At 37.9% G+C, this 24842-nt stretch overlaps 1 protein-coding gene across 1 annotated transcript in view; it reads left to right on the forward strand.

The window, feature by feature from the left end:
• The window catches only part of NEB (nebulin), a 213883-nt gene that overhangs the window by 63631 nt on the left and 125410 nt on the right, over window positions 1-24842 (forward strand). The window contains 17 exon segments of the mRNA XM_047871695.1: window positions 1291-1602; window positions 1743-1949; window positions 2680-2784; window positions 3771-3878; window positions 8948-9259; window positions 9447-9650; window positions 12868-12972; window positions 14462-14569; window positions 14922-15233; window positions 15674-15877; window positions 16643-16747; window positions 16834-16941; window positions 17944-18255; window positions 18554-18757; window positions 19457-19561; window positions 22465-22572; window positions 24189-24500. Coding sequence (XP_047727651.1) covers window positions 1291-1602; window positions 1743-1949; window positions 2680-2784; window positions 3771-3878; window positions 8948-9259; window positions 9447-9650; window positions 12868-12972; window positions 14462-14569; window positions 14922-15233; window positions 15674-15877; window positions 16643-16747; window positions 16834-16941; window positions 17944-18255; window positions 18554-18757; window positions 19457-19561; window positions 22465-22572; window positions 24189-24500 — 3231 coding nt within the window.

The following is a 24842-nucleotide window of genomic DNA, read 5'->3' on the forward strand; positions in this document are numbered from 1 at the left end:
GAATGCTAACCACATTATGACCACATATCTTTGTGCTCCCCAGCTTATGAGATCTAGGTGAATTTTCTTTGAACTTCATCCTCAAGGCTATGGCCTGTAGAAATCCAAAGCCCTTCACCAAGCTTTCCTGCAGAAAGACTTGGATTGTTCTTGCTTCCTGCCTGTTAGGAACTGTCCTCCTAACAGGATGTCTCATTGTGTGGTATACTAGGGGTGCTGATATTTTGGTCTCATGACAACTGATTATTAAATAATCAGAAATTTTGCAAGCCAGTTGTTAAATTCTTGGTAGCTTGACATCAGCCATGGTGGGAGTATTTACACCACAGAAATTGACAAACACTGCAGATGAGGGCTTTTATCCCTCCAATCGCCGGTGTGCCAACACACCATTGCCATAACACATCACCTGTGGGAAATTCAGTTCTTTCATTTGGTTGTTTCCACAAGAAATCTGCTCACAGTGAGCACTGAGTTATTTGGGGGTAATGGGAAGAGCACATTTCAGAGCACTCTCTCCTTAGCCACTCCTGCAATGACACTTTCTCTCTCATTTTACATACTTGCTCTTCATCTTTCCTACCTGCCCATCCTGATGCCACTACTACATTGTCCTGAAATCTCCAAATTCTTTTCCCTCTATTATGCTGGAGTAATTTGGCTCCCCGAGCTCCTGCCCCCTAACTCACACACTCAAACTCACAAGAGACAGACAGAATAAAAACTTTCCATGTATCAGGATCCTCTCTCTGTAGAAAGAAGTTGAGTGATAAATAAAACTTCTTCCCTATTATGCCAGTCTTAAGGGAAAAGGAGTTCTACAAATACAAAGCTACTCTAAAACGATATCCCATAACTAAGCCTATTCTAACTGTAAAAGGCTGGCTGATGATTTCTTAAGGCAGCATTAAACTGCTTAGAACATTCTGCTCTTTTCACTCATTTGCCCTACTGAAGTTCTCTTTGACACTAACAACAGAGTATGTGTGGAAGGCAGTGTGGTATATCATCACAGGCTCTGGGTTCTAATACTTAGTGACCTTAGCAAGCCACTCACCTCCCTGGGTCTCAGCTTACTCACCTGTAACATTGGGGCAGTAATAATAACTCTGTAATCTACCTCACAACATGTAGTTGTGAGTAGCAAGTTACACAAATAAATGTGAAAAATGTGTTTTATAAACTGTAGAACTCTACACAAGTATCACTTTTTATGAAATACAGAATGTTGACACTAGAATGCTTCTAGTCAAAAGAACTGCTGTAACAAATATTCTAATTTTTTCACAGTATAAATACAAATACAATTATGAAAAGGAAAGGGGGAAAATGGTTGGTTTCCGTAGTCTTGAGGATGATCCCAAGTTGGTCCATTCCATGCAAGTGGCTAAGATGCAGTCTGATCGAGAGTATAAGAAAAACTATGAGAAGACAAAGACCAGCTATCACACTCCTGCTGACATGCTCAGTGTCACAGCTGCCAAGGATGCCCAAGCCAACATCACCAACACCAACTACAAGCACTTGATTCACAAGTATGTCCTCCTTCCAGATGCCATGAGCATCGAGCTGACCAGGAATATGAATCGCATACAGAGTGATGTAAGTCTTTCTTCTTTCTGGGTGATGGTTGGATTCCTAGCCCAGGAATGGAGATCACAGTCTTCTATACTTTTGTGTCTAAACTGACAAAGGTAAAGTAATTGATAAGGTGAAGGAGAATTTGTCTCTTTTCTTTATAGAATGAATACAAGCAGGACTACAATGAGTGGTACAAAGGGCTTGGCTGGAGTCCAGCTGGTTCCCTAGAAGTGGAGAAGGCCAAGAAAGCAACTGAATATGCCAGCGATCAGAAATACCGCCAGCATCCTAGCAACTTCCAGTTTAAGAAACTGACTGACTCTATGGACATGGTTCTAGCCAAGCAGAATGCACATACCATGAACAAGGTAGGCAGCGATCCTTCTATTCAGGTCCTTCCATACAGCTCCCAGGAAGGCAGGGCTAGCAGCCTCTGGTTCTTGTTTGGGGAATTTGGTTGGAGTCCACCACTTCTGGGCAGTGACAAACAGTTCCAGAGCATGTCCCTATATCATTTTCTTCTGCCGACTTCTTATTTCCCCTGTTTGGTTTTGGGTTTTTATGAGAAAGAGAGAGAGAGAGAGAGAGAGAGAGAGAGAGAGAGAGAGAGAGAGAGAGAGAGAAGGGGTGAGTGAGTGCATGAGCGCAAGTGCAGAGGGCAGAGGGAGAGAGAGAGAGAGAGTCAGTCTAGTCAGTCTTAAGTAGGCTCCACATCCAGTACAGAGCCTGATGTGGGGCTCAATCTCACAACTGTGAGATCAGGACCTGAGCTGAAATCAAGAGGTGGACACTTAACTGACTGAACCACTCAGGTGCCCCATTTCCCCTGAATCTTATCATTGAGTTACAAATCATTTGTTTTTTAAAATTATTATATGTTAAGTATTTTTAATCCATTCTAGAAGATAGACCTACATTATTTTTAAAAAATCTGAGTTTGTTTTTAGTGTCTTTTCTGAATCATAAGCTACTTTAGTTACTAAAATTAATCTAATTCAAATTGAGTGCATTCAAATGCTCTGTTAAGTTTTTTTCTTTCCTGTGGGTCCTAAAAAGCTATTCAAATTTCAAGTGTCTTTTTTCCCCCTAACTTCCTAGCACTTATATACCATTGACTGGAACAAAGATAAAACCAAGATTCATGTGATGCCAGATACACCAGATATTTTACAAGCCAAGCAGAATCAAGCTATGTATAGCCAGGTAAAGTTATATAAAAATTTGGCTTAAAACTAATTAAACTTATTAAATGATGTAATGGTAAATAATTGATGTAAATGCAGAAGGAATGGAAATGAATGACTCACACTGGCTAACTAGAGATGCTGCAAAATATGGCAGTTAAAAGGAAGGGCTTTAGCCGTGACTCTTTTGCTCCATGGAGAGAGGCACTGTGCCCGTGTGATTTATCTCCGTACTCCTTGTACTTGGCACAGAGTAGGAAATCAATAAATAATTGTTGAAAGAAAAAAATTGCATCAGACAGACCTGCTTTGGGTTTTGGCTTTTATGAATTATATAACATTGGGTCTAAGCCTTAGTTTCCTCATTCCTAAAATTGGGACCATAATAATGCTTATGACATTAAATTAAATTGCTGTGAAGACCAAATGAGAAATTTCCATGGAAGGCTCTCCACACAGTAACTGTGTTGAACACACACTAAGTCTGGATGACTTACAACTATTTTTATTATTATCCAGTTTTAACCCCCTTGCACCTATTCAATAAATTTCATGCATAAAGATGAATTCATTTATTGTGCCTCATAAAAGGCTTTTCAGTATCTACTACTTTTATCACTTAGATAATCAAAATTTTGTTACCTTTTTTTGGTTACCAATTTTTTTCACATCTGTGATTCAAATAGTGAGCCCAGACTGTACTTAACAGCAGGAGGAAAGTACCTAATATTCTTGATATGCCCATATTGTGTCTGAACAGAAAAGCAACTCTAAAATTGTATATGTATCTCATAACTGAGTGTATTCTCAGAGTCAGAAAATTGAAGCAAAATCCTGTAATGCTAAGTCAGTGCTTCATAAAAACAGCTTCATTTGTTTTTATCCATATCTTTAGAGATAAGGGAGATGATAGAATCTGACGTCTACTGTCTAGGTAAACTGTTATTTAGTAATTCATTGGGGTTTTAGTATATACTGAATAATGCTAAATTATTTAATTTCCAGAAACTCTATAAACTTGGATGGGAAGAAGCTTTGAAGAAAGGATATGATCTCCCAGTTGATGCAATTTCTGTGCAGATGGCCAAAGCTTCAAGAGACATCGTTAGCGATGTAAGTACTTGTTTGGCTTTTATGATATGTTATCTGAATCAGGTATCTTAATGCTGGTAACTATTTTTACAGATGGGCCTTACCTTTCAAAATGTAATACTATTTCTTCATCTTCTCCTATCCTCTCAGTTTACCAAAAATTCACTTTTCTTTCTTACTGATCCAGTATCAAAGAAAGGGTTTCTTGAATAGAGGTTGAGTCAGGGGACCTATAAGAGCCATTATCACACTAACAATGAAGCAACAGAAAGACAAAGAAACTGATCCCATTGCACCAAGAAGCATAAAATACCTAGGAATAAATCTAACCAAAGATGTAAAAGACCTGTATGCTGAAAACTATAGAAAGCTTATGAAGGTAATTGAAGAAGATATAAAGAAATGGAAAGACATTCCCTGCTCATGGATTGGAAGAATAAATATTGTCAAAATGTCAATACTACCCAAAGCTATCTACACATTCAATGCAATCCCAATCAAAATTGCACCAGCATTCTTCTCGAAACTAGAACAAGCAATCCTAAAATTCATATGGAACCACAAAAGGCCCCGAATAGCCAAAGTAATTTTGAAGAAGAAGACCAAAAGCAGGAGACATCACAATCCCAGACTTTAGCCTCTACTACAAAGCTGTCATCATCAAGACAGCATGGTATTGGCACAAAAACAGACACATAGACCAATGGAATAGAATAGAAACCCCAGAACTAGACCCACAAATGTATGGCCAACTAATCTTTGACAAAGCACGAAAGAACATCCAATGGAAAAAAGACAGCCTCTTTAACAAATGGTGCTGGGAAAACTGGACAGCAACATGCAGAAGGTTGAAACTAGACCACTTTCTCACACCATTCACAAAAATACAATGGATAAAGGACCTGAATGTGAGACAGGAAACCATCAAAACCCTAGAGGAGAAAGCAGGAAAAGACCTCTCTGACCTCAGCTGTAGCAACCTCTTACTCAACACATCCCCAAAGGCAAGGGAATTAAAAGCAAAAATGAATTACTGGGACCTTATGAAGATAAAAACCTTCTGCACAGCAAAGGAAACAACTAACAAAACTAAAAGGCAACCAACCGTATGGGAAAAGATATTTGCAAATGACATATCGGACAAAGGGCTAGTATCCAAAATCTATAAAGAGCTCACCAAGCTCCACACCCGAAAAACAAATAACCCAGTGAAGAAATGGGCAGAAAACATGAATAGACACTTCTCTAGAGAAGACATCCGGATGGCCAACAGGCACATGAAAAGATGCTCAACGTTGCTCCTTATCAGGGAAATACAAATCAAAACCACACTCAGATATCACCTCACGCCAGTCAGAGTGGCCAAAATGAATGAATCAGGAGACTATAGATGCTGGAGAGGATGTGGAGAAACGGGAACCCTCTTGCACTGTTGGTGGGAATGCAAATTGGTGCAGCCACTCTGGAAAACAGTGTGGAGGTTCCTCAGAAAATTAAAAATAGACCTACCCTATGACCCAGCAATAGCACTGCTAGGAATTTATCCAAGGGATACAGGAGTACTGATACATAGGGGCACTTGTACCCCAATGTTTATAGCAGCACTCTCAACAATAGCCAAATTGTGGAAAGAGCCTAAATGTCCATCAACTGATGAATGGATAAAGAAATTGTGGTTTATATACACAATGGAGTACTACATGGCAATGAGAAAGAACGAAATATGGCCCTTTGTAGCAACGTGGATGGAACTGGAGAGTGTGATGCTAAGTGAAATAAGCCATACAGAGAAAGACAGATACCATATGTTTTCACTCTTATGTGGATCCTGAGAAACTTAACAGAAACCCATGGGGGGGGGGGGGGGGAGAAAAAAAAAAAAAAGAGGTTGGAGTGGGAGAGAGCCAAAGCATAAGAGACTGTTAAAAACTGAGAACAAACTGAGGGTTGATGGGGGGTGGGAGGGAGGGGAGGGTGGGTGATGGGTATTGAGGAGGGCACCTTTTGGGATGAGCACTGGGTGTTGTATGGAAACCAATTTGACAATAAATTTCATATATTGAAAAAAAAAGCCATTATCCTAAGATGCTATGTTTATAGACATTACAAAGAAACCAGAGATTTCAGTTTTCCCCTACTTGCCTGAAAACAATTTCCTGTTTTCTATTTGTCTATTTTAGACAAATCCAAAGTGCCAGTTAATAAATCAAACTCAACAACCTGATGTTGATAAATTTCTATATGCACATATTTAAAAATTAGCTGCCAGTTATTTTTATTTAACCCATTCTTGCATGTAAATAATTCTAAAATAGCTAGGGGCATAGAAAATTCAGGAAGTTTCAGGAATTTAGGTTTAAGGTCCAGAGGGCTTAACTTTCTGTTGGGTATTTGTTCTCCAAGGCCACTTTTGGTTATGATTGAAAACGGTAGTTAATTTGGTAAATAAATTAGGTGTAATTCCTATTGACTAATTAAATGTTTATAAATATTTGACTTAGATATTCTGTGTATAGATAAACATGTCATTATGTTAATTCTAAGAATTAGCCTCAAAAAATCCAGAGAAATTTGGAATTCCAGAAGGAAGAACTACCTCTTAAAATCTTTAAAACAAAACAAGGATTTGGGCTGGAGAAAGTATGTCTAAAGACAGCACCATGAATTCTAAGAATATAAGGGCAAATTCTGTTTACTTTTTTCAAGTTTTTATTTAAATTCTAGTTGGTTACCATATATGGTAAAACTGGTTTCAGGTGTAGAAATTAGTGATTTATCACTTACATGTAACACCCAGTGACTCTCTTTAAATCAGTTAATTTGTGGCATTCCAGAAATGTTAGAAATTAATTAGATGATTTATTATTACTTATTGGCTTGCGGGTCAATTCCTTATTTAAATGAATTGATATACTGATGAACCTACAGCAATAATGATGCTTGAATGTTCCCCCAGGAACATTTAATGTTATGTACTCCCCATTAGGTGATGATTTAGAAACTGAAGAAATAGCATCAGTGATTTTCTCACTACACATTTGATAGGATCTAATTTCTTAGGTAATCTTTTGAAATTTTCCTCTAAAATTAACTTTAAGTGAATTTTCCCTCCATTGTAGAGATTATATCTCCTCTCAGTTTCAAATGGTTTTCATATTCTATAAAATTTAAGGAAATTAGAGCTATTTTTATGCGTACTTAATTTAATAAATTAGAATCATAGATTTTGGTTAGAGGATAACATGAAGGCTATTTAATTCAGTCTCCTACTCAGTGTCCTGCCTTCTCTCCATCTCCAAAAGATGGCCGTCTGGTCTATGGATACATATACATATAAGAATTTTTGTGTCCTTCAGGGCAGGTCATTTCCTTGTTAGAGCATCTCTAATTTTTATTATATAGTTCCCTATTTTCAACTTGAATAAGTTATCAACCAACTCTAGTTCTGTGTTCTGGAACATCACAAAGGAACTTATTTCCTCTGCCACCTGATATCTCTTCATATTACAAGTTTCTTATTCTCCTTTGGTTTTAGAGTTATAAGTCCTAAAATATTCTGAATATTCAATATTCTTTAAAAGTCCTTCACTCTACCTGTGATTTATTATATATTTTTTTCATTACCCCTCTCAGGATTGGGCCCGAAAATGTAGTGTTGTTTTCTTGTTATAAGAGGTCAGGTCAGAGTAAATGAGCTTTTTTCTTCTTTTTTAATTTTTTTAAAATAAAATTTTTTTTTTCAACGTTTATTTATTTTTGGGACAGAGAGAGACAGAGCATGAACGGGGGAGGGGCAGAGAGAGAGGGAGACACAGAATCGGAAACAGGCTCCAGGCTCCGAGCCATCAGCCCAGAGCCCGACGCGGGGCTCGAACTCACGGACCGTGAGATCGTGACCTGGCTGAAGTCGGACGCTTAACCGACTGCGCCACCCAGGCGCCCCTAAAATAAAATTTTTAAAAATATTTATTTTGGGAAGAGAGAGAGACAGAGTGCAAGCAGAGGAGGGGCAGAGAGAGAGGGAGACACAGAATCTGAAGCAGGTTCCAGGCTCTGAGCTGTCAGCACAGAGCCCGACATGGGGCTTGAACTCCTGAACTGTGAGATCATGACCTGAGCTGAAGTCAGAAGCTTAACCAGCTGAGCCACCCAGGAATACCCACAGTAAATGAGTTTCTGACCTGCTTTTATCTGTGCCCCTACAGAATCCATGACATTACTTTTATAAGAAATTTTATAAGATTGCCCATATCAAGCTTATAGTCAACTTAAATTTCTGAGTATTTTTAATATACATAACCATGAAGCTGGGTAGAACCCAAGAGAGTAGAACCTAACTCCATGAAATGTAATGTGTGCTGGGCATCTAGCATCAAGTAAATGCTATCATTACTGTCATATTATTGTCACTATTACTACTGTCATCCAGCATTAATGCAGGTTTTTCCCAATTGATCTAAATACTGGATTTCACTTTTCTTAAATTTATGTAATTCATTTTGACACATCTTAGCAATATGTTGAGGTCTTGTGGAGTTTTCTTTCTAATCTAATCTATTTAGCTATTTTTAGCTACATGTGCATGAAGATAAGGATCCTGAACAGGACAAGTTTATAGGACATAACCATATGGCAAACCACCAAAAATCCTACTGCTTAATAAATTAATCTATGCTATTAGGCTTGTTCATAAAATCCTGAACCTTCCTTGTTTTTCTGCCATTCAGCCCATACCTTTCCATCATTTCCATAAAGCTATCACAAGAGCTTTACCTTTGTTTATCACAAATATTACCCTGAGGTCAATATACACAATGTCTAGCATATCATGGCATATATTTTTGCCCTTAGTTAGAATTAATTTTTTATCTTAACCTCTCTTGATAATGAACTATGTTGCATTTTTTTTTTTAGAAGCCTCTAGGTCAGTTTTCATATTTCTTACTAAGTTAACATGGACATCGCTTTTCTCACTTCAGTTTTGGAAAATAAACATGCAAATAAAGCAAATTGAGTTTTTAAGCTCAAATTGTTGAGCTTCACTTGACCTCTGTTTATGCTAATAAAAGAACTGTTTCCTTTGATTTCAGTTTAAATACAAACAAGGCTACCGCAAACAACTTGGCCACCATATTGGATTCCGGAGCCTGCAAGATGATCCAAAGCTTGTATTGTCCATGAATGTAGCCAAGATGCAGAGTGAAAGAGAATACAAGAAGGACTTTGAGAAGTGGAAGACCAAGTTCAGCAGCCCAGTGGACATGTTAGGAGTGGTGCTGGCCAAGAAATGCCAGGCCTTAGTCAGTGATGTGGACTACAGGAACCACCTGCATCAGTGGACGTGCCTGCCTGACCAGAACGATGTTATTCAAGCTAAAAAAGTTTATCAACTACAGAGTGAGGTCAGTTTATTTTTAATTCAATAGCTTATATGTTGCCATTTGAGTAGCTATTTAGTCAGAGACAGAGAGTAAAAAGAGGAATTATTGTTGAATATCTAAAGTGCATCTGTTTGTAATACATAGAATCACTTGAGTTGTAGGTCCAGAGAAGGATGGGGTTTTGATGGAGTGCCTTGTATTTTCACAGAATCTGTATAAGTCTGACCTTGAGTGGCTGAGAGGCATAGGATGGAGTCCCCTGGGTTCTTTGGAGGCAGAAAAGAACAAACGGGCTTCAGAAATCATCAGTGAGAAGAAATACCGTCAGCCTCCAGACAGAAACAAGTTCACCAGCATTCCTGATGCCATGGACATAGTTCTGGCAAAGACAAATGCCAAAAATAGGAGTGATGTGAGTAACTCTTTAGAAATAAATAGGAAAATTTATAGTACCTGATACCTGGTAGGAGCTCAGTAACATTTGCTTAATTAATTAGTAGAATAGCATAGCATATCATAACGCGTGGCACAACATAACATAATGTTTAATACTTGGTTGCTTCATTTGAATTATCAACTACCCTGTACTGGATCATGTAAAATGAGTTAGTACCAATTTTTGTCACCTAAAGCTTTCTTTCTTATTTACTTGCCTTTTCTCTATTTATCCATCCATCCATCCATTATGAAAATGAGAAAACTATTGAACATACTTTTTTTCTTTGAAATTTGAATGCATTAAAGACCTAGATTTTGTGTTGTTGTTGGGACAGAGTGTTGAGAGGGCAGTATATTGAGTATTTTGCACAAACGAAGTAGAACTGTTAAAAAGAGTGTATTTTCTGCCAGGTGATTATAATGCATCTTGTTAAGCCTAATCAAGACAAGTAAAGAAGACATACACATATACATATGCATACACATACACATATATGTATACATATCATATGTGTGTGTATCCCATCTTCAAGTTATTTCCTTCACCAGCACTGACACCAGTGTCTAGCATGTAACTCTCAATATTTATTGAATAAAATAAATGAAAGATAGTAGTGTAGAGTAATTCTATGCCAAGAAGGGGAAAGATTACTCATCATTGTTCATTGAGAAGCATAACTCTGAAAATTACAGAAAGTTGAATTATGTGCACTGAGATTCTGGAACTGATAAGAAAATTTAAATTTATATATAATAATTGGGTCTTGGAAGAATCTGAATACTTACAATATCTATATATTTTACACATACCATATAAGTGTTTATATAAAACTCATAACTAGTTTATAATAAGCATTTGATAAATTGTAGCTGCTCTTTTTCCCAGTCACCCCCTCACAGACTCACAATGTTTACACCCAAAATCTATAATAAATGCTAACCTGTTAGTTTTATTATAAATATTCAAGTTTTCATCTCTTCTCTCTGTTTTTATGATGGCAACTTGAATCCAGCAAGCTAATAAAGCAACAAATTTATGTAAAACATCTCCCCTTTTGGAATCCAAGTTTCTTTCTCTCCATGAAGCAGAGCTGTTTAGAGAGCTCTGAACTAATAAGGTGGCCAAGAGAAAAACCCTCAGTCATGAAGTTTATCAACATTAATGTCTCACAACAGACCTCTTCAACAGTGTGCCCTGGTTGTAGGAAGGCTAAGACACTGATCCCCTCAGGCCTCAGAAGAGGGCCACTTGATCCTTGAACCTACTATCTGCCCTTTTGAATAGACCCATACTTCTATCTCAGTATAAACAAATATTAGCATTTTCTCTGTTTTTCAGGGATCAGGGCAGGGGTTGTGGTGAAAGTGACACATGCCATTGAGGAAATGGTCCCGTTTAGTGGTTCTCAGCCAGGTATATTTTTGTCCCACAGGGGACATTTGGCAATACCTAGAGACCGTTGCTGTTGTCACAACTTGAGGGTGGCATGCTACTGGCATCTAGTGGATAGAAGTCAGGGATGCTGCTAAACATTCCAGAAATGTACAGAACAGCACCCCTGCAACCAGGAATCCTCCAGTATACAACACCAGTAGTGCTAAGGCTGAGAATCTCTGGTCTTAATCGGAAAGGTTAGCGCATAACCAGGATAAGCTTATGTGCAAATTCACAAGCCTTGCTTTGTTTTGGTCCTGAAGATCTTAATCAGCCTCTCTGGACTATGTAGTAAGCATGTTCCGGAAGGAGAAAAGTACCAGCTCCTGTACACCACGCTGCATGCCTCAAGGGGAAATTGGCAAGTCCAAAAAACCAGTGAGAGTTCTAAAATTGTGTATATTGAAATAATTTCAAGTATACAGAAAAGTTGCAAAAATAGTACAAATAATATATATATATAGTAAATACATAAATATGAATATAATTATGTATATATATGTATCTTCACCCCAGTTCTCCAATTGTTAGCATTTATCACATTTGCGTCCCCCCCACTTTCCCTCCTTATTTTTCTTTCATAAATATGTAAGTTGCTTTATGATGCCTCTCTATCCCTATTTCAGTGTGCATTTCCTGAAAACAAGAACATTTCTCTCACCTAACTATAGTGCGACGATCAAAATCAGGAAATTAATGTTGAAACAATACTAGTCTATAGAACTTATTCAATTTTACCACGAATGTCCTTTACACAAAATAAGAACTATTTTCTGACCCAGGGTTCAATCCAAGATCACACACTAAATTTGCTTGTGCTATCTGTAGTCCTGTCATCTGGACTGGCTCCTCACTATTCCTTTGCCTTCTAAATCCCTGTCATTGGAGAAGAGCACGGGCCAGTCATTTTGTAGAATCTCCCTCATTTGGGTCTGTCTTTTGTTTCCTCATGATTACATTCATGCTTTGTACTTAGTAGGACAACACATGTGGTATCTTCCTCCATGTGTCATATCCAGTGATACAAGATACCAGTCTGTCCCATTACTGATCATTTTAATTTTGGTCATTTGGTTAAAATGGTGTTACGAGGTTTCTCCACTGTCAAATTACCATTTTATCTTCTGGAATTGATAAGTATCTTGGAGGAGATTTCTCTGACAATGTAGGCATCCTGTTTTTCATCAAAATTTTACTCCCTTGTGTTAGTAAATCAATGAGATTTTTGTTTGAGTTCCCTTGTCTTCTGTTGAAGAAAGAGGATGGCTCTGGGACATGTAAGAGATTTTGGATAAATTCCATACCAAATTCTTTTGGGATCCTAATCCCCCCAGATTATTATAAGGTATAACCATAAATAATAAAACATAGAGAATGCAATTCCCTAATTTCTAGATATACCTTGAATACATCTTCTTTTGAGAAGGGAAGGGCTATTTCCCAATTAAACATCGAAGGAGACTTTTATAATCAGATGGAGAATTTCTGCTTTATTTGACGATCTTGGCAAAGACTCTGATTACTTGGGTTGATTTCTAATGGGCAGGGTTATTTGTAAATTTGAAAAGGTAATCCATACTTTATATTTTGAAAGGCAGTTATTCCCCAGACAAATCAAAAAATACTGTACCTATTTTCTGCTTATGCTGTCAGTTAAAATGCTTAATTCAGATGAATTTAGTAATCCTGTTTAAAATTAACGATGTCATTGACTAATCTAACAAAACTGCTGAAAATCTCTTATTTCACATTTTAGAGACTTTACAGAGAAGCTTGGGACAAGGACAAGACTCAAATCCACATCATGCCTGATACACCTGACATTATTCTGGCTAAAGCAAACTTAATCAATACAAGTGATGTAAGTTTCCAAATTCAGCATGTATTTCCAGAAAGATCATTTTAATTTTTTTAATATTTATTTTAAATATTAAATATTTAAATTTTTTTTAATTTAAAAAATTAAATTCTTGAGACATTTGAATTCTTGGGAGTGAGCGAGAGTGAGCGAGAACGAGTGGGGGAGGGGCAGAGAGAGAGGAAGACCCAGAATGCAAAGCAGGCTCTGAGCTGTCAGCACAGAGTCCAACGTGGGGCACGAACCCATGAACCGTGAGATCATGCCCTGAGCCGAAGTTGGACGCTTAACCTACTGAACCACCCAGGCGCCCCCAGAAAGCTAGTTTTAATTGCTTCTAAGGCATTGAATTTATATGGAAGTAAATTTGAATGTCTGAATCATTTTAATTAATAAACTACAAGTGACTTAGATTTCTTATTTAGTGGCTTTTAACTTGAATATCTAATTGGTACTCCCTGTCTCAGGCAGAGTTGAGGGTGTGTGCTCTCTGTTCCTTGTAGTCCTTTATTACACATATCATCATAATGTAATGGTTTATATTGCTCTCCCATATGTGGACAGGTATTTCTCAGAGTCAGAGACAATTTGTGTTGTTGGTATTGGGCCTGCAGTGTTTAGCTAGTATAGTCCCAACACACATGAAATTTCAAATGAACAAGCATTAAAAAACCATGTAGGAGAATTCTATTTTTATTTTTATCATCATCATAGCATGATCTCCAGAAATCTGTAGGTGTAAAAATTAAATATTTTAAAGACAAATTCTAAACTCTAATAGAAAGACTTTAACATTAAATAATGTTTTAGAATAATGCCACAGATCACTGAAATATAAACACATTCCAAGATCAATAGGCATTTTAAACAATGTGGTTTCTGGATAAAATGCATTAAATTCTCACTTGTTTCATTATGTAACAAATCTGGAGAAACAAATTGTTTCACTTATACTTTTTAAATTCAACATTTAAAGTTTCCTCCCCAAAATCTTAGATTTAAAAAATTATGAAGGATTTTGTTTCCTACCTACAGATGCAGATCCTGCTACGGGCAGCCCTATGTTGTAAAATAGACTATATTTTACAATGTCATAGCTACATGAAAGAGAGAGCCCATCAGGCGTAATTTTTCCCCACTAAAAGCATTGCTCTTTTCTAACAAAAACTTCTAATGAAACACTCCAAGGTAATTGGAAAATGGCACCTAAATGATGTTTTATTTCCTTTCTCTATCAATTTGTTTCTGCCTCATACACTGAAGTATTTGGGAAGAGCTGAGATTTAATTTTGTTGATCTGGGTAATTGAAGAGCTTTAAAGTTTAAAATAGGATCTGTAGCAATCAATGGGCATAATTTCCAATTACATTGGCGTATTCTAGAGCAGATACTATTGTCGGGGATTCTTAAAATATTTAGCATGTTGCATTCATTCTGCTATAGTTGTTTATGGAAAACAGTTTTTCTCAAAGTGATTTTCATCTCTTAACAGAAACTCTACCGAATGGGTTATGAGGAGTTGAAGAAAAAAGGTTACGATCTTCCCCTTGATGCCATACCAATCAAAGCAGCAAAAGCATCTCGAGAAATTGCCAGTGAAGTAAGACTTTATCCCCTGTTTATACTGATTTGATTGCAATTTATCACTTTAAAGCATCCTCACTTTAATTTTAAATTGAACAGAATCTTCCAAGGAGTAACAAATTAAAGCAGAGTAAAATGATCCCAGAGTGGTAGGGTGGGATGAAGATAAACTCAAGGTATCTGTAGCTGGAATTCGTGTGAAGTTTATTATAAATGAAACTTGTAGCGTGAGTTAGCGTTTAATATTTCTCATCAAAAAACTTAAACCTGTCGTTCTCTAGGCTTTGTGAAATATTGGGAGTTAATGTGCTTTGTAATTGCAACATAAGTTAATCTTGAAAGGTTCAAGACCTATCTTTTTCCTTTAGTACAAGTACAAGGAAGGCTTTCGCAAGCAACTTGGCCACCACATCGGAGCCCGGGACATCAAAGATGACCCTAAGATGATGTGGTCCATGCATGTGGCCAAGATCCAGAGTGACAGAGAATACAAGAAGGACTTTGAGAAGTGGAAGACCAAGTTCAGCAGCCCAGTGGACATGCTGGGCTTGGTGCTGGCCAAGAAGTGCCAGACCTTGGTCAGTGATGTGGACTATAAGAATTACCTACATCAGTGGACATGCCTGCCTGACCAGAATGATGTCACCCATGCTCGGCAGGCCTATGACCTTCAGAGTGATGTGAGTCCAAGATTTTCCTTTGACCAACTAAAAACCATGGCCGCTTTCCTAAGAATCAAATTTTCCCTAAAGTAAGGGGAGTTGAATTTACACAACTGAGTTCTATATCCCTAGATTAATGCCCACACCCTATCCAATCCCTAAACATCTGGAGGCACCATTACCCCACAGAGAAAGAGCTGGCAGAGCCCCCATTGCTTTGGTTAAAGACTCTGATATGTTGATCTAGAAAATTTGGATCATTCTTTTTGTGCTGCCATTTTAGATGTTTTCCAAAATATGCTTCTAATCTGAATATTCCATCGATTCATAAGACATACCAAAATTTATAAATGTCCCAAGAATTCAAGCATGAAAATGTATAGTAAAATATAATACATAATTTTATTTCTTTAGGGGCATATAATTATGCTTTACTGGTTTGTCACTTATAATTTCAGAATTTGTACAAGGCTGACCTTCAGTGGCTAAGAGGCATTGGCTGGTTACCCAGTGGTTCTCTTGAGGATGAGAAGAACAAGAGAGCTTCCCAGATTTTGAGTGATCATGTTTACCGCCAGCATCCAGATAAATTCAAGTTTTCTAGCCTTATGGACTCCATCCCAATGGTTTTGGCAAAAAACAATGCTATTACCATGAACCATGTAAGTCTTTTCTTCACTTGAAGGGGGTATTAGTGTGTGTGTGTGTGTGTGTGTGTGTGTGTGTGTGTGTGTGTGTAAACATGGTAATCTGTTTCTATAAAAGGAAAACCATATTTAATTCTTTTGCTTCATATTAAAGTGGTATTTAAGTGCTGTATGCTTCTTACTGATATGAGACATCTAGGCCTAAAGGTGTCACAAATACAGGGGTGCCCAAGTGGCTCACTTGGTTAAACATCTGATTCTTAATTTCAGTTCAGGTCAATATCATGATCTCACCATGTGTTGGTTCGAGCCCCGTGTCAAGCTCTCTGATGACAGTGCAGAGCCTGCTTGGAATTCTCCCTTTCCTTCTCTCTCTGCCCCTTCCCCACTCATTCTCTCTCTCTCTCAATAATTAAACATTAAAAATTTTTTTTTTCTAAAATACCAACTCACAGAGTAGACTGTCTTTACTCTCATTAAGAACGAGATTTTTTGGGGCGCCTGGGTGGCGCAGTCGGTTAAACGTCCGACTTCAGCCAGGTCACGATCTCGCGGTCCGTGAGTTTGAGCCCCGCGTCGGGCTCTGGGCTGATGGCTCAGAGCCTGGAGCCTGTTTCCGATTCTGTGTCTCCCTCTCTCTCTGACCCTCCCCCGTTCAAGCTCTGTCTCTCTCTGTCCCAAAAATAAATAAACGTTGAAAAAAAAAAAAAGAACGAGATTTTTTAAATGTATCTATTCATTACTAGCCTGTACTAGTCACATCTTTTTTGTTTGTTTTAGCGCCTCTATACAGAAGCTTGGGATAAAGATAAAACCACTGTCCACATTATGCCAGATACCCCTGAAGTTTTACTAGCTAAACAAAACAAAATAAATTATAGTGAGGTAAGTAATATATTCATGGTATGTGATGTATTTTGCTTATACTGCACTTTACGAATCAAACCTATGATGATCTATGTCTTTCTCAGAAACTATATAAACTTGGCCTAGAAGAAGCCAAGAGGAAAGGCTATGATATGCGATTGGATGCCATTCCCATCAGGGCAGCCAAGGCCTCCAGAGACATTGCAAGTGAAGTAAGTGCACCTGAAAAGTTCTTTGCCTTGGCTTTGGCTCAAAGATTGCTGTCTCTCTGCTGGTTATATAGTAGGGCAAGTAAGCTATGAGGTTAAAGTTCTTGCTAACAGTCTTTTTTCTAAGTAAATAGTTTTTAATAATGGTAGTGAAATTGTCAACACAAAGGTATGATTGAGTCCATAGATGCATTTCAAAATATTGTCCATTTCCTGCTGAATTAAAACATTAGATACTTGACTATAGTTAGACATCCTTTGGGCTTTTCCACCTGATATATTCTTATATACAATTGAACTCATTGTAGGATTCCTTCAGAAAAAAAACACATGCCTTATGAACCAGTGAACCTACAAGGGCTGAGGGAATGGGACACATTATTCATAGTCCATCCACACATACCATATGTTTACTTCTGTGTCCAGTGACTGGTTGCCAATATTTATTTTGAGTGATGGCTTGGCTCACGTTTCTAGAAATGTTTATCCTTCTATTTCATTAGTCTATAAAGTCAAAAATATTTATTTCCAAAATATGGGAAGGTAACCATCATAATTTAAAAATAAGTATTCAATAATCAGAGAAAGGTTAAAAGTATTAACATATACCAACATAATGTAATACCTGCTGCTATTAAAATTCATGTTCGTAGAGAATATTTAATGACACAGAGGAATGCTTATGCAATAAATGAAAAAAGCAGGTATATACAATATGACTCCTATTCAATTTTACTCTCTGTAATACACCCACCCACCCACCCACCCACACACACTACAAAAAGTAGTTTTATAATGGTTTTCACTGAATGGTAGAACAATGTCTTTGTTTTCTTTTTTTGTGTACATATATGTATTCTTTATTTTCTAAACGGTTTACAAAGTGCATGTATGTATATGTTCAAGAGGAAATCATTATATTTTTAATGAACAGGAAAATTGGGGCCTAGTAATTGCTTTTTACTAAAAGCTAAAATAGTTGACTGTCTGTATTTCTTCTTCTAGTTCAAGTACAAAGAAGGCTATCGTAAGCAGCTTGGCCATCACATTGGTGCCCGAGCAATACATGATGACCCCAAGATGATGTGGTCCATGCATGTGGCCAAGATCCAGAGTGACAGGGAATACAAGAAGGACTTTGAGAAGTGGAAGACCAAGTTCAGCAGCCCAGTAGACATGTTGGGGGTGGTCCTGGCCAAGAAGTGCCAGACCTTAGTCAGTGACATAGACTATAAGAACTACCTGCACGAGTGGACATGCCTGCCTGACCAGAATGATGTCATCCACGCTCGGCGGGCCTATGACCTCCAGAGTGATGTTAGTATCTAAGAATCATAATGATGTGCAAAGGTAGGAAATCAGTGAATTAACACCCCTTGGAGAAGGTAGCAATAGGTGGAACCAAGCTTACCAGCTCCTGCAAGGCAGGAATAGCATTTCTTCTTTCCTTGTGAGTATTAATTATTTAACCTTCCAGACCAAAAAGGAGTATTGTCTGATATGCTGCCTGTCCATTAAACTGAATTTTCAAGAGTATTCTTTATTTCATATCGTTTAGAGGAAAATATTTTCACAATGCAAAGATAAAATTTTACTGACTATTTTGTGTCAACAGAATATGTACAAGTCGGATCTCCAATGGCTGAGAGGCATCGGCTGGGTTCCTATTGGCTCTTTGGATGTGGAAAAATGCAAAAGGGCATCTGAAATTTTGAGTGATAAAGTCTATCGCCAGCCTCCAGACAGATTCAAATTTACCAGTGTGACTGATTCTTTGGAACAAGTGTTAGCCAAGAATAATGCCATTACCATGAACAAGGTGAGGCTTCAAATTCAGAGAACCAAGGCAGGACTCCTGACAGCAAAATCAAAGAAAAAAAAATATAATCAAGAAAAGAAAGAAAGATGGGGCGCCTGGGTGGCTTGGTCGGTTAAGCGTCCGACTTCGGCTCAGGTCATGATCTCACGGTCTGTGAGTTCGAGCCCCGCGTCGGGCTCTGTGCTGACAGCTCAGAGCCTGGAGCCTGTTTCAGATTCTGTGTCTCCCTCTCTCTCTGACCCTCCCCCGTTCATGCTCTGTCTCTCTCTGTCTCAAAAATAAATAAACGTTAAAAAAATTTTTTTAAATAAAAAAAAAGAAAAGAAAGAAAGCATTTATCAACAAAAGACTATCTATCTATCCATCTGTATCTATTTATCTGATATATGTGTCATTTATATTTAGTATTTACTTCAGTAATTCTTTATGGTTTTGAGAAAAAGACATTTTTATGGAAGATCATCTTTGCATAAAAGATATTCTCAATTTCCTTTTGTTAACATACATTTCAGATTATCATAAGGCACTCAAACATCTGTTCTATGAACTGATTACTTGAAGATGTATCTACCATACATAACGTGTATAAAATATATAACCTTTTGTTATTTTTGTTTATAAAGTTCTTGTGCCCCTGAAATTCTTATTAACTACACACTGAATTTTTTTCCTGATGACATTATATATTTTCTTTGATAGCGCTTATACACGGAAGCCTGGGACAAAGACAAGACCCAGATCCACATCATGCCAGACACACCAGAAATTATGTTGGCAAGGATGAACAAAATCAACTACAGTGAGGTAGGAGCAGATACTAATTCTATGAAGTTTGCATGCGATTTCTGATTTCAGTTAATTCGTCCAAGGTGATGTAATACTAAATAACAATTGTATAAAGAATCTTTTTTCTTGCTTGGTGTGAATAGCAACTCCTGCATTTTTGAATCCTCATCCTAAACATCAAACTTCAAGTAATGCAAATGATCCCTTACAAAGTGACAATAATAAGAACTAATGATTTAAGCAGTAACCATAAGAAAAATCAAAACTTTTTCTTTTATTAATTTGTTTAAATTGGGAAATTAGCAATAGATTGTACATTTATCTCCTAATGCTGTATCACTGTGCTATATCTATCTTCCATATATGATTTCCTTTTTCCAAATTGTGGTTTAAAGTCAAAATTTAAGATTTTTAATGTTTAAAATTAAGTCAGGAACTAAAATTACAGTATTATCAAATAATACTGAGAGAAAGAAACAGAAACGGGGGATCTGCCAGGGTATATATCAGCGAGTCCATTTCCTTTCCACCCTCTGTGAGCATGGGGCCATGTACCTTCATGTCAGAACCACAGATGTTTAACCCAAGAGGTCAGCTCCTCTTCTACAAGAGTCCCCACCCAACAGGTTGTCATCCTGCCTTTGCTTAAGTGTTGTTAGTGACAAGGAATTTATCTCCTGAATCAGCCCGTTCATTCTGAAAAATTCCATTAGAAGATGCTTGTAATGTACTGAGTCAAAGATTTCTCTCTGCTGACTTCTGTAGTCTTCTGAGGCTGTGCAAAACCAATCTCTGCCAACTCCACGGAGATGAGGATAGCTACTCTGGTGCCTCCCCTGCCACCTCACCCCAAGTTCTCTTTCTCATCCAAAGATCCATAGCTCCTGGGCATTCCTCACATGACACTCCTGCTAGAATGTGACCCTCCAAACCAAACAAAATCCTGCAAGTATAGAATATAGTTGACATCATATTGCCTCTTACGGACGTTTGGCCTCCATTTCTGCGCCCTGTGCCTCAGGGCACGTTGGCAGCAATATCACTGCCAGGGCACATGGAACTTGGGATCGACTGAAACCCTAAGACATTTTGCATGGGCTTAAGCTAGGTTTCCTCTAGCCTGAATTTACACATTTGGCAACTTAAATTCAGTTGAAAATCAGTTCAAAGATTAACATTTATCTCTGTGCAATTTCTTCTTCTTAGATTAAGCCTATTGGTTTAAGCCCGTGGAGATTGTTGTGAATCTGATTTTTCTGTCAGCTGATGTATGAGTTAGTTCTCCCAGCTTTGTGCTACCAGCAAAGAAAATATTGTTTATTTGAAAACATAAGTCAACAATATATTACTCTTCTGCATGACATAAGTTAGAGGATTTAGCTAGATGAGCCACCCTCTTAATTCATTTTATTTTGGGGAGTGCAAACTATAATTTTAGCACTTACGTAACTAACTCTCAATTGTCACCAGAAACGAAAAACATCCAGTCCTACTTGCAAAGCAAAAAGGAGTGAATTTTTTAGCAAAACCTATAAGTCCTGTATTGTTACAGGAAAGCATGTATTGCATGTGTTAGAATCTCAGGAGACAAAGAGCCTCTGTAACTAGCCACTCAGCATTTCTGGAATTCTGGACTCTGTCTTTGCTGCAAAAGTTCAGAGATGCTGTAGTGTGCTGTTGGTTAGAAGAGACCCAGGGAGAACGCCCTGAACTGAATGCCTAACCTGCCTGATCTGCTTTCTCAGGCTTTTCTCTCTCAGCTTAGTTCGATTCTTTTGTAATTTTTATCTCATTGAGGATAGGAAGACAAAATACAGATTTGATTATGTCACTCTCCCTCAAAGTTTATTGATGGTTTCCTATTTCCTGTGGAATTAAGCACAAACTTATTTTAGCACCAAGCCTTCAGTCCAACTCCAGATTCTTTTCAGTCCTCTCTTGTACTTGTCCCTGGCACTGCTCCCCCCCTTCCTTTGACACCCCTGCACCATCACTTCCTTGTGCTTTGATTCATGCAACTCCCTCTGCCCCTGACTCCCATTCCAGTCTACTGAAATCATACTCATCACTCAAGGTCCAATGCAAAGATCAATCCCACTGCAGGAACTTTCCTGATTCTTAATTTAGGATTAATTACTCCTTCCTGGAGCTCTTTGCTAATAATATGGCTAAATCACCTCTATTGGTAGCCTCCTCTGTGGGTTATCAGTCTTTCCATAACTTCCCCCTGCAACCCTGATGATGGGAGAGGCCTCATGCTCATCTTTGATTCCCAAGCACCCAGCACATTCACAGCACACAGTTGGGGCAGAATAGGTGTAGAGTGAATTAATTTCCATGATCAAGTCTTTGCCTCTTATCCACATTTTGCCACCTTAAGCCCATGAGTTTCAGCTTAATTTTTTAGATCTCTTCAAAACTGATTCATGAGGGGGTACCTGGGTGGCTCAGTCGGTTAAGCGTCAGACTCTTGGCTTCAGCTCAGGTCATGATTTCATGGTTTCATAACTTTAAGCCCCACATCGGGCTCCATGCTGACTGCAGAGCCTGCATGAGATTCTCTTCTCCCTCTCTCTCTGCCCCTCACTGACTCATGCTGTCTCTGTCTCTCTCAAAATAAATAAACTTAAAAAAAAAACCTGATTCGTGGTTGTAACAAAAAATTTTGAAACAGTGGGTAATATTTATATTTCGTTAACTCAACATAAGTTTTAAAATACAAAACAAAGCTGCAGTGTTCTACATACGTATCATTTTTAAGTCTTTAGCAAACAATGCAAAGGCTTAGACCTCTCCGAATAAGATCATTATAGGCACCTAGCTGTGTAGAACTTAGTGAATTATTTTAGGCCCCTGTCAGTTTTTGGATATGAAAGTCAACATCTAACTGTATAATTATATATTTTTTTGCCCAAATTTAGAGTTTGTATAAACTCGCCCATGAAGAAGCAAAGAAGAAAGGCTATGACCTGCGAAGTGATGCCATCCCAATTGTGGCGGCCAAGGCCTCCAGGGACATCGCCAGTGATGTGAGTTTCAGTGTTGCCCCAAGTATATAATCAGTCTGAAGTGACACTTATACTGAACTAAATCTTCAAAAAGAACTTTCCTCACCCTTTGGAAATATGTCCTAATGTATTTATATGGGCTTTTTCAAAAACCTAGTTTTGAAGGAAGTGAAAAATTCGATGTTCAAAAAGCAGTTTATAATTTTTAGGATACAGTATGTTCAATGAAAACTGACCCACCAAAATCAGAGAAAGATCCATTCATGGAAATTATTAGAGTACAGCTACAAGCTTGGAGATCTAAAAATTAACGCCGTGCTTATGGAAAGTATAACTCATAAACTTAAGTACTCCCAGTGAGAATCAGGTCCTGTCTTTGTATAACATTTTAATATATAATATTCACAAAATTCATATGACACTTGACTTTACAATTCACCCTTCTAAGATTGAAAAAGAAGGCAGTTGATCTATACCAGAGGTGATTACTAGCCCGAGCTTGCACCCTTAATAACAGCTCCTGGCTGTCTAGCACAGGTTGAATAAAACCATCAACCTTTCATGGTGCCTCAGAAGATTCTTGAGGAACAGACCACTGCTCTAAATATCAAGGCCCACTATTTTGGAATATGATAATTCGCTGCCCATGATGTTGGGTTAGTGACTCCCTTTAGTGTATGTATGTTGGACTGCCCCCACAAATGGATTTATGTCAACCATAATAACAGGAATAACTAGGAAGTGTTGAGAATTCTATGTGAAGAGCTTGACATGCATTATCTTACTTACACTTCATAACTATCCTAGGATGTAAGTATTGTCATTATCCCTGTTTTGTGGGTTGCTTAAGCCACTTGTCTAAAATCAAACTCCTTGTAGGTGGTGGAGTTGAAACTCCAGACAACCTCATTACTTCCTGTTGTACCATATCGCCTCCTGCTGACCCATCTGTACTTTCTTACTTAGCTATCTTTGAGGCTAGAGGCATGTGTTTTGAATAACTGGCTCAGATCCCAGGACAACATCATTGGACTTGGAATAGTAAAAACATTCTTGGCCCATATGGGGGTAGAACCCATGCATTTTCTGGAGCATGCTCTAACCAGTTGGACTGCTATATCAGCTTTACTAGTATAATAATACTAGTATTATATTAGTACACTAATGGTATACTATTACTTTATGATAGTATAGTAAGTAACTAGTATACTAATACTAAACTAGGTCCTTGACATAGAGTACTTCATCCTTCTAGGAACCAGGTACCCATTCTGTGACTTATTATGCACACCATGTTACCAAGTGCGACTCTTTCCTGACATACTTTTAGTGCCTAAAATTCATTTCTCCAAGTTCCCTTATTCAAATGGCCTTTCCCCCTGTGAGCACTACCTGCCTCAAGAATTATTCCTTATTACCAGGCCATAGGTGATTTTGAATATGCACTGCAATTATACAGATTCCATCTATTTTCTTAGCTCTATAAGCTTCAAGCATAAAGGTCAGGATAGCAGCTTGAGTTAGTGCTTATTAGAAAAAGTCAACTTATAGTTTTGACATAAGCAAGGTGATTTTGTACAGACTTTTGACCTTCAAGGGCTTATGATAAAAACCTCATTTGTGTGTTTTTGTCTCAGTACAAATACAAAGATGGTTATCGCAAGCAACTAGGCCACCACATCGGAGCCCGAGACATCAAAGATGACCCCAAGATGATGTGGTCCATGCACGTGGCCAAGATCCAGAGTGATAGGGAATATAAGAAGGACTTTGAGAAGTGGAAGACCAAGTTCAGCAGCCCAGTGGACATGTTGGGGGTGGTCCTGGCCAAGAAGTGCCAGACCTTAGTCAGTGATGTGGACTATAAGAACTACCTGCACGAGTGGACGTGCCTGCCTGACCAGAACGACGTCATCCATGCTCGGCAGGCCTATGACCTCCAGAGTGACGTGAGTACAGCATCTATAAAAGAGCTGTGTTCAGCTATATAAAAGTTATCCTTTATATGCAACCCATTGGCATACTTAAGCTAGGACTTATTGATCAGTGAATGAGATTTGAATCAGTGTATAGTTTTATTGCTTTATTATGTGTACATTTAATAGGCTTTTAAGGAAGGGAAGTTTACAAACTGGATTTGGTCTTTTAAAAACAAAACTGGAATTAAGCAATGTTCAGAGTCCACCAGGTGGAGACATTTTCTTTTATTCTTTTAAAGGGGTAGAAACAACACATTTTTATTAAAAAAAAAAATACTCAATTTTTTTAGCTTCTTTGCAAACCAGATAAGG

The sequence above is a fragment of the Prionailurus viverrinus genome, chromosome C1, assembly GCF_022837055.1.
Source record: "Prionailurus viverrinus isolate Anna chromosome C1, UM_Priviv_1.0, whole genome shotgun sequence".
NCBI lineage: Eukaryota > Metazoa > Chordata > Mammalia > Carnivora > Felidae > Prionailurus > Prionailurus viverrinus.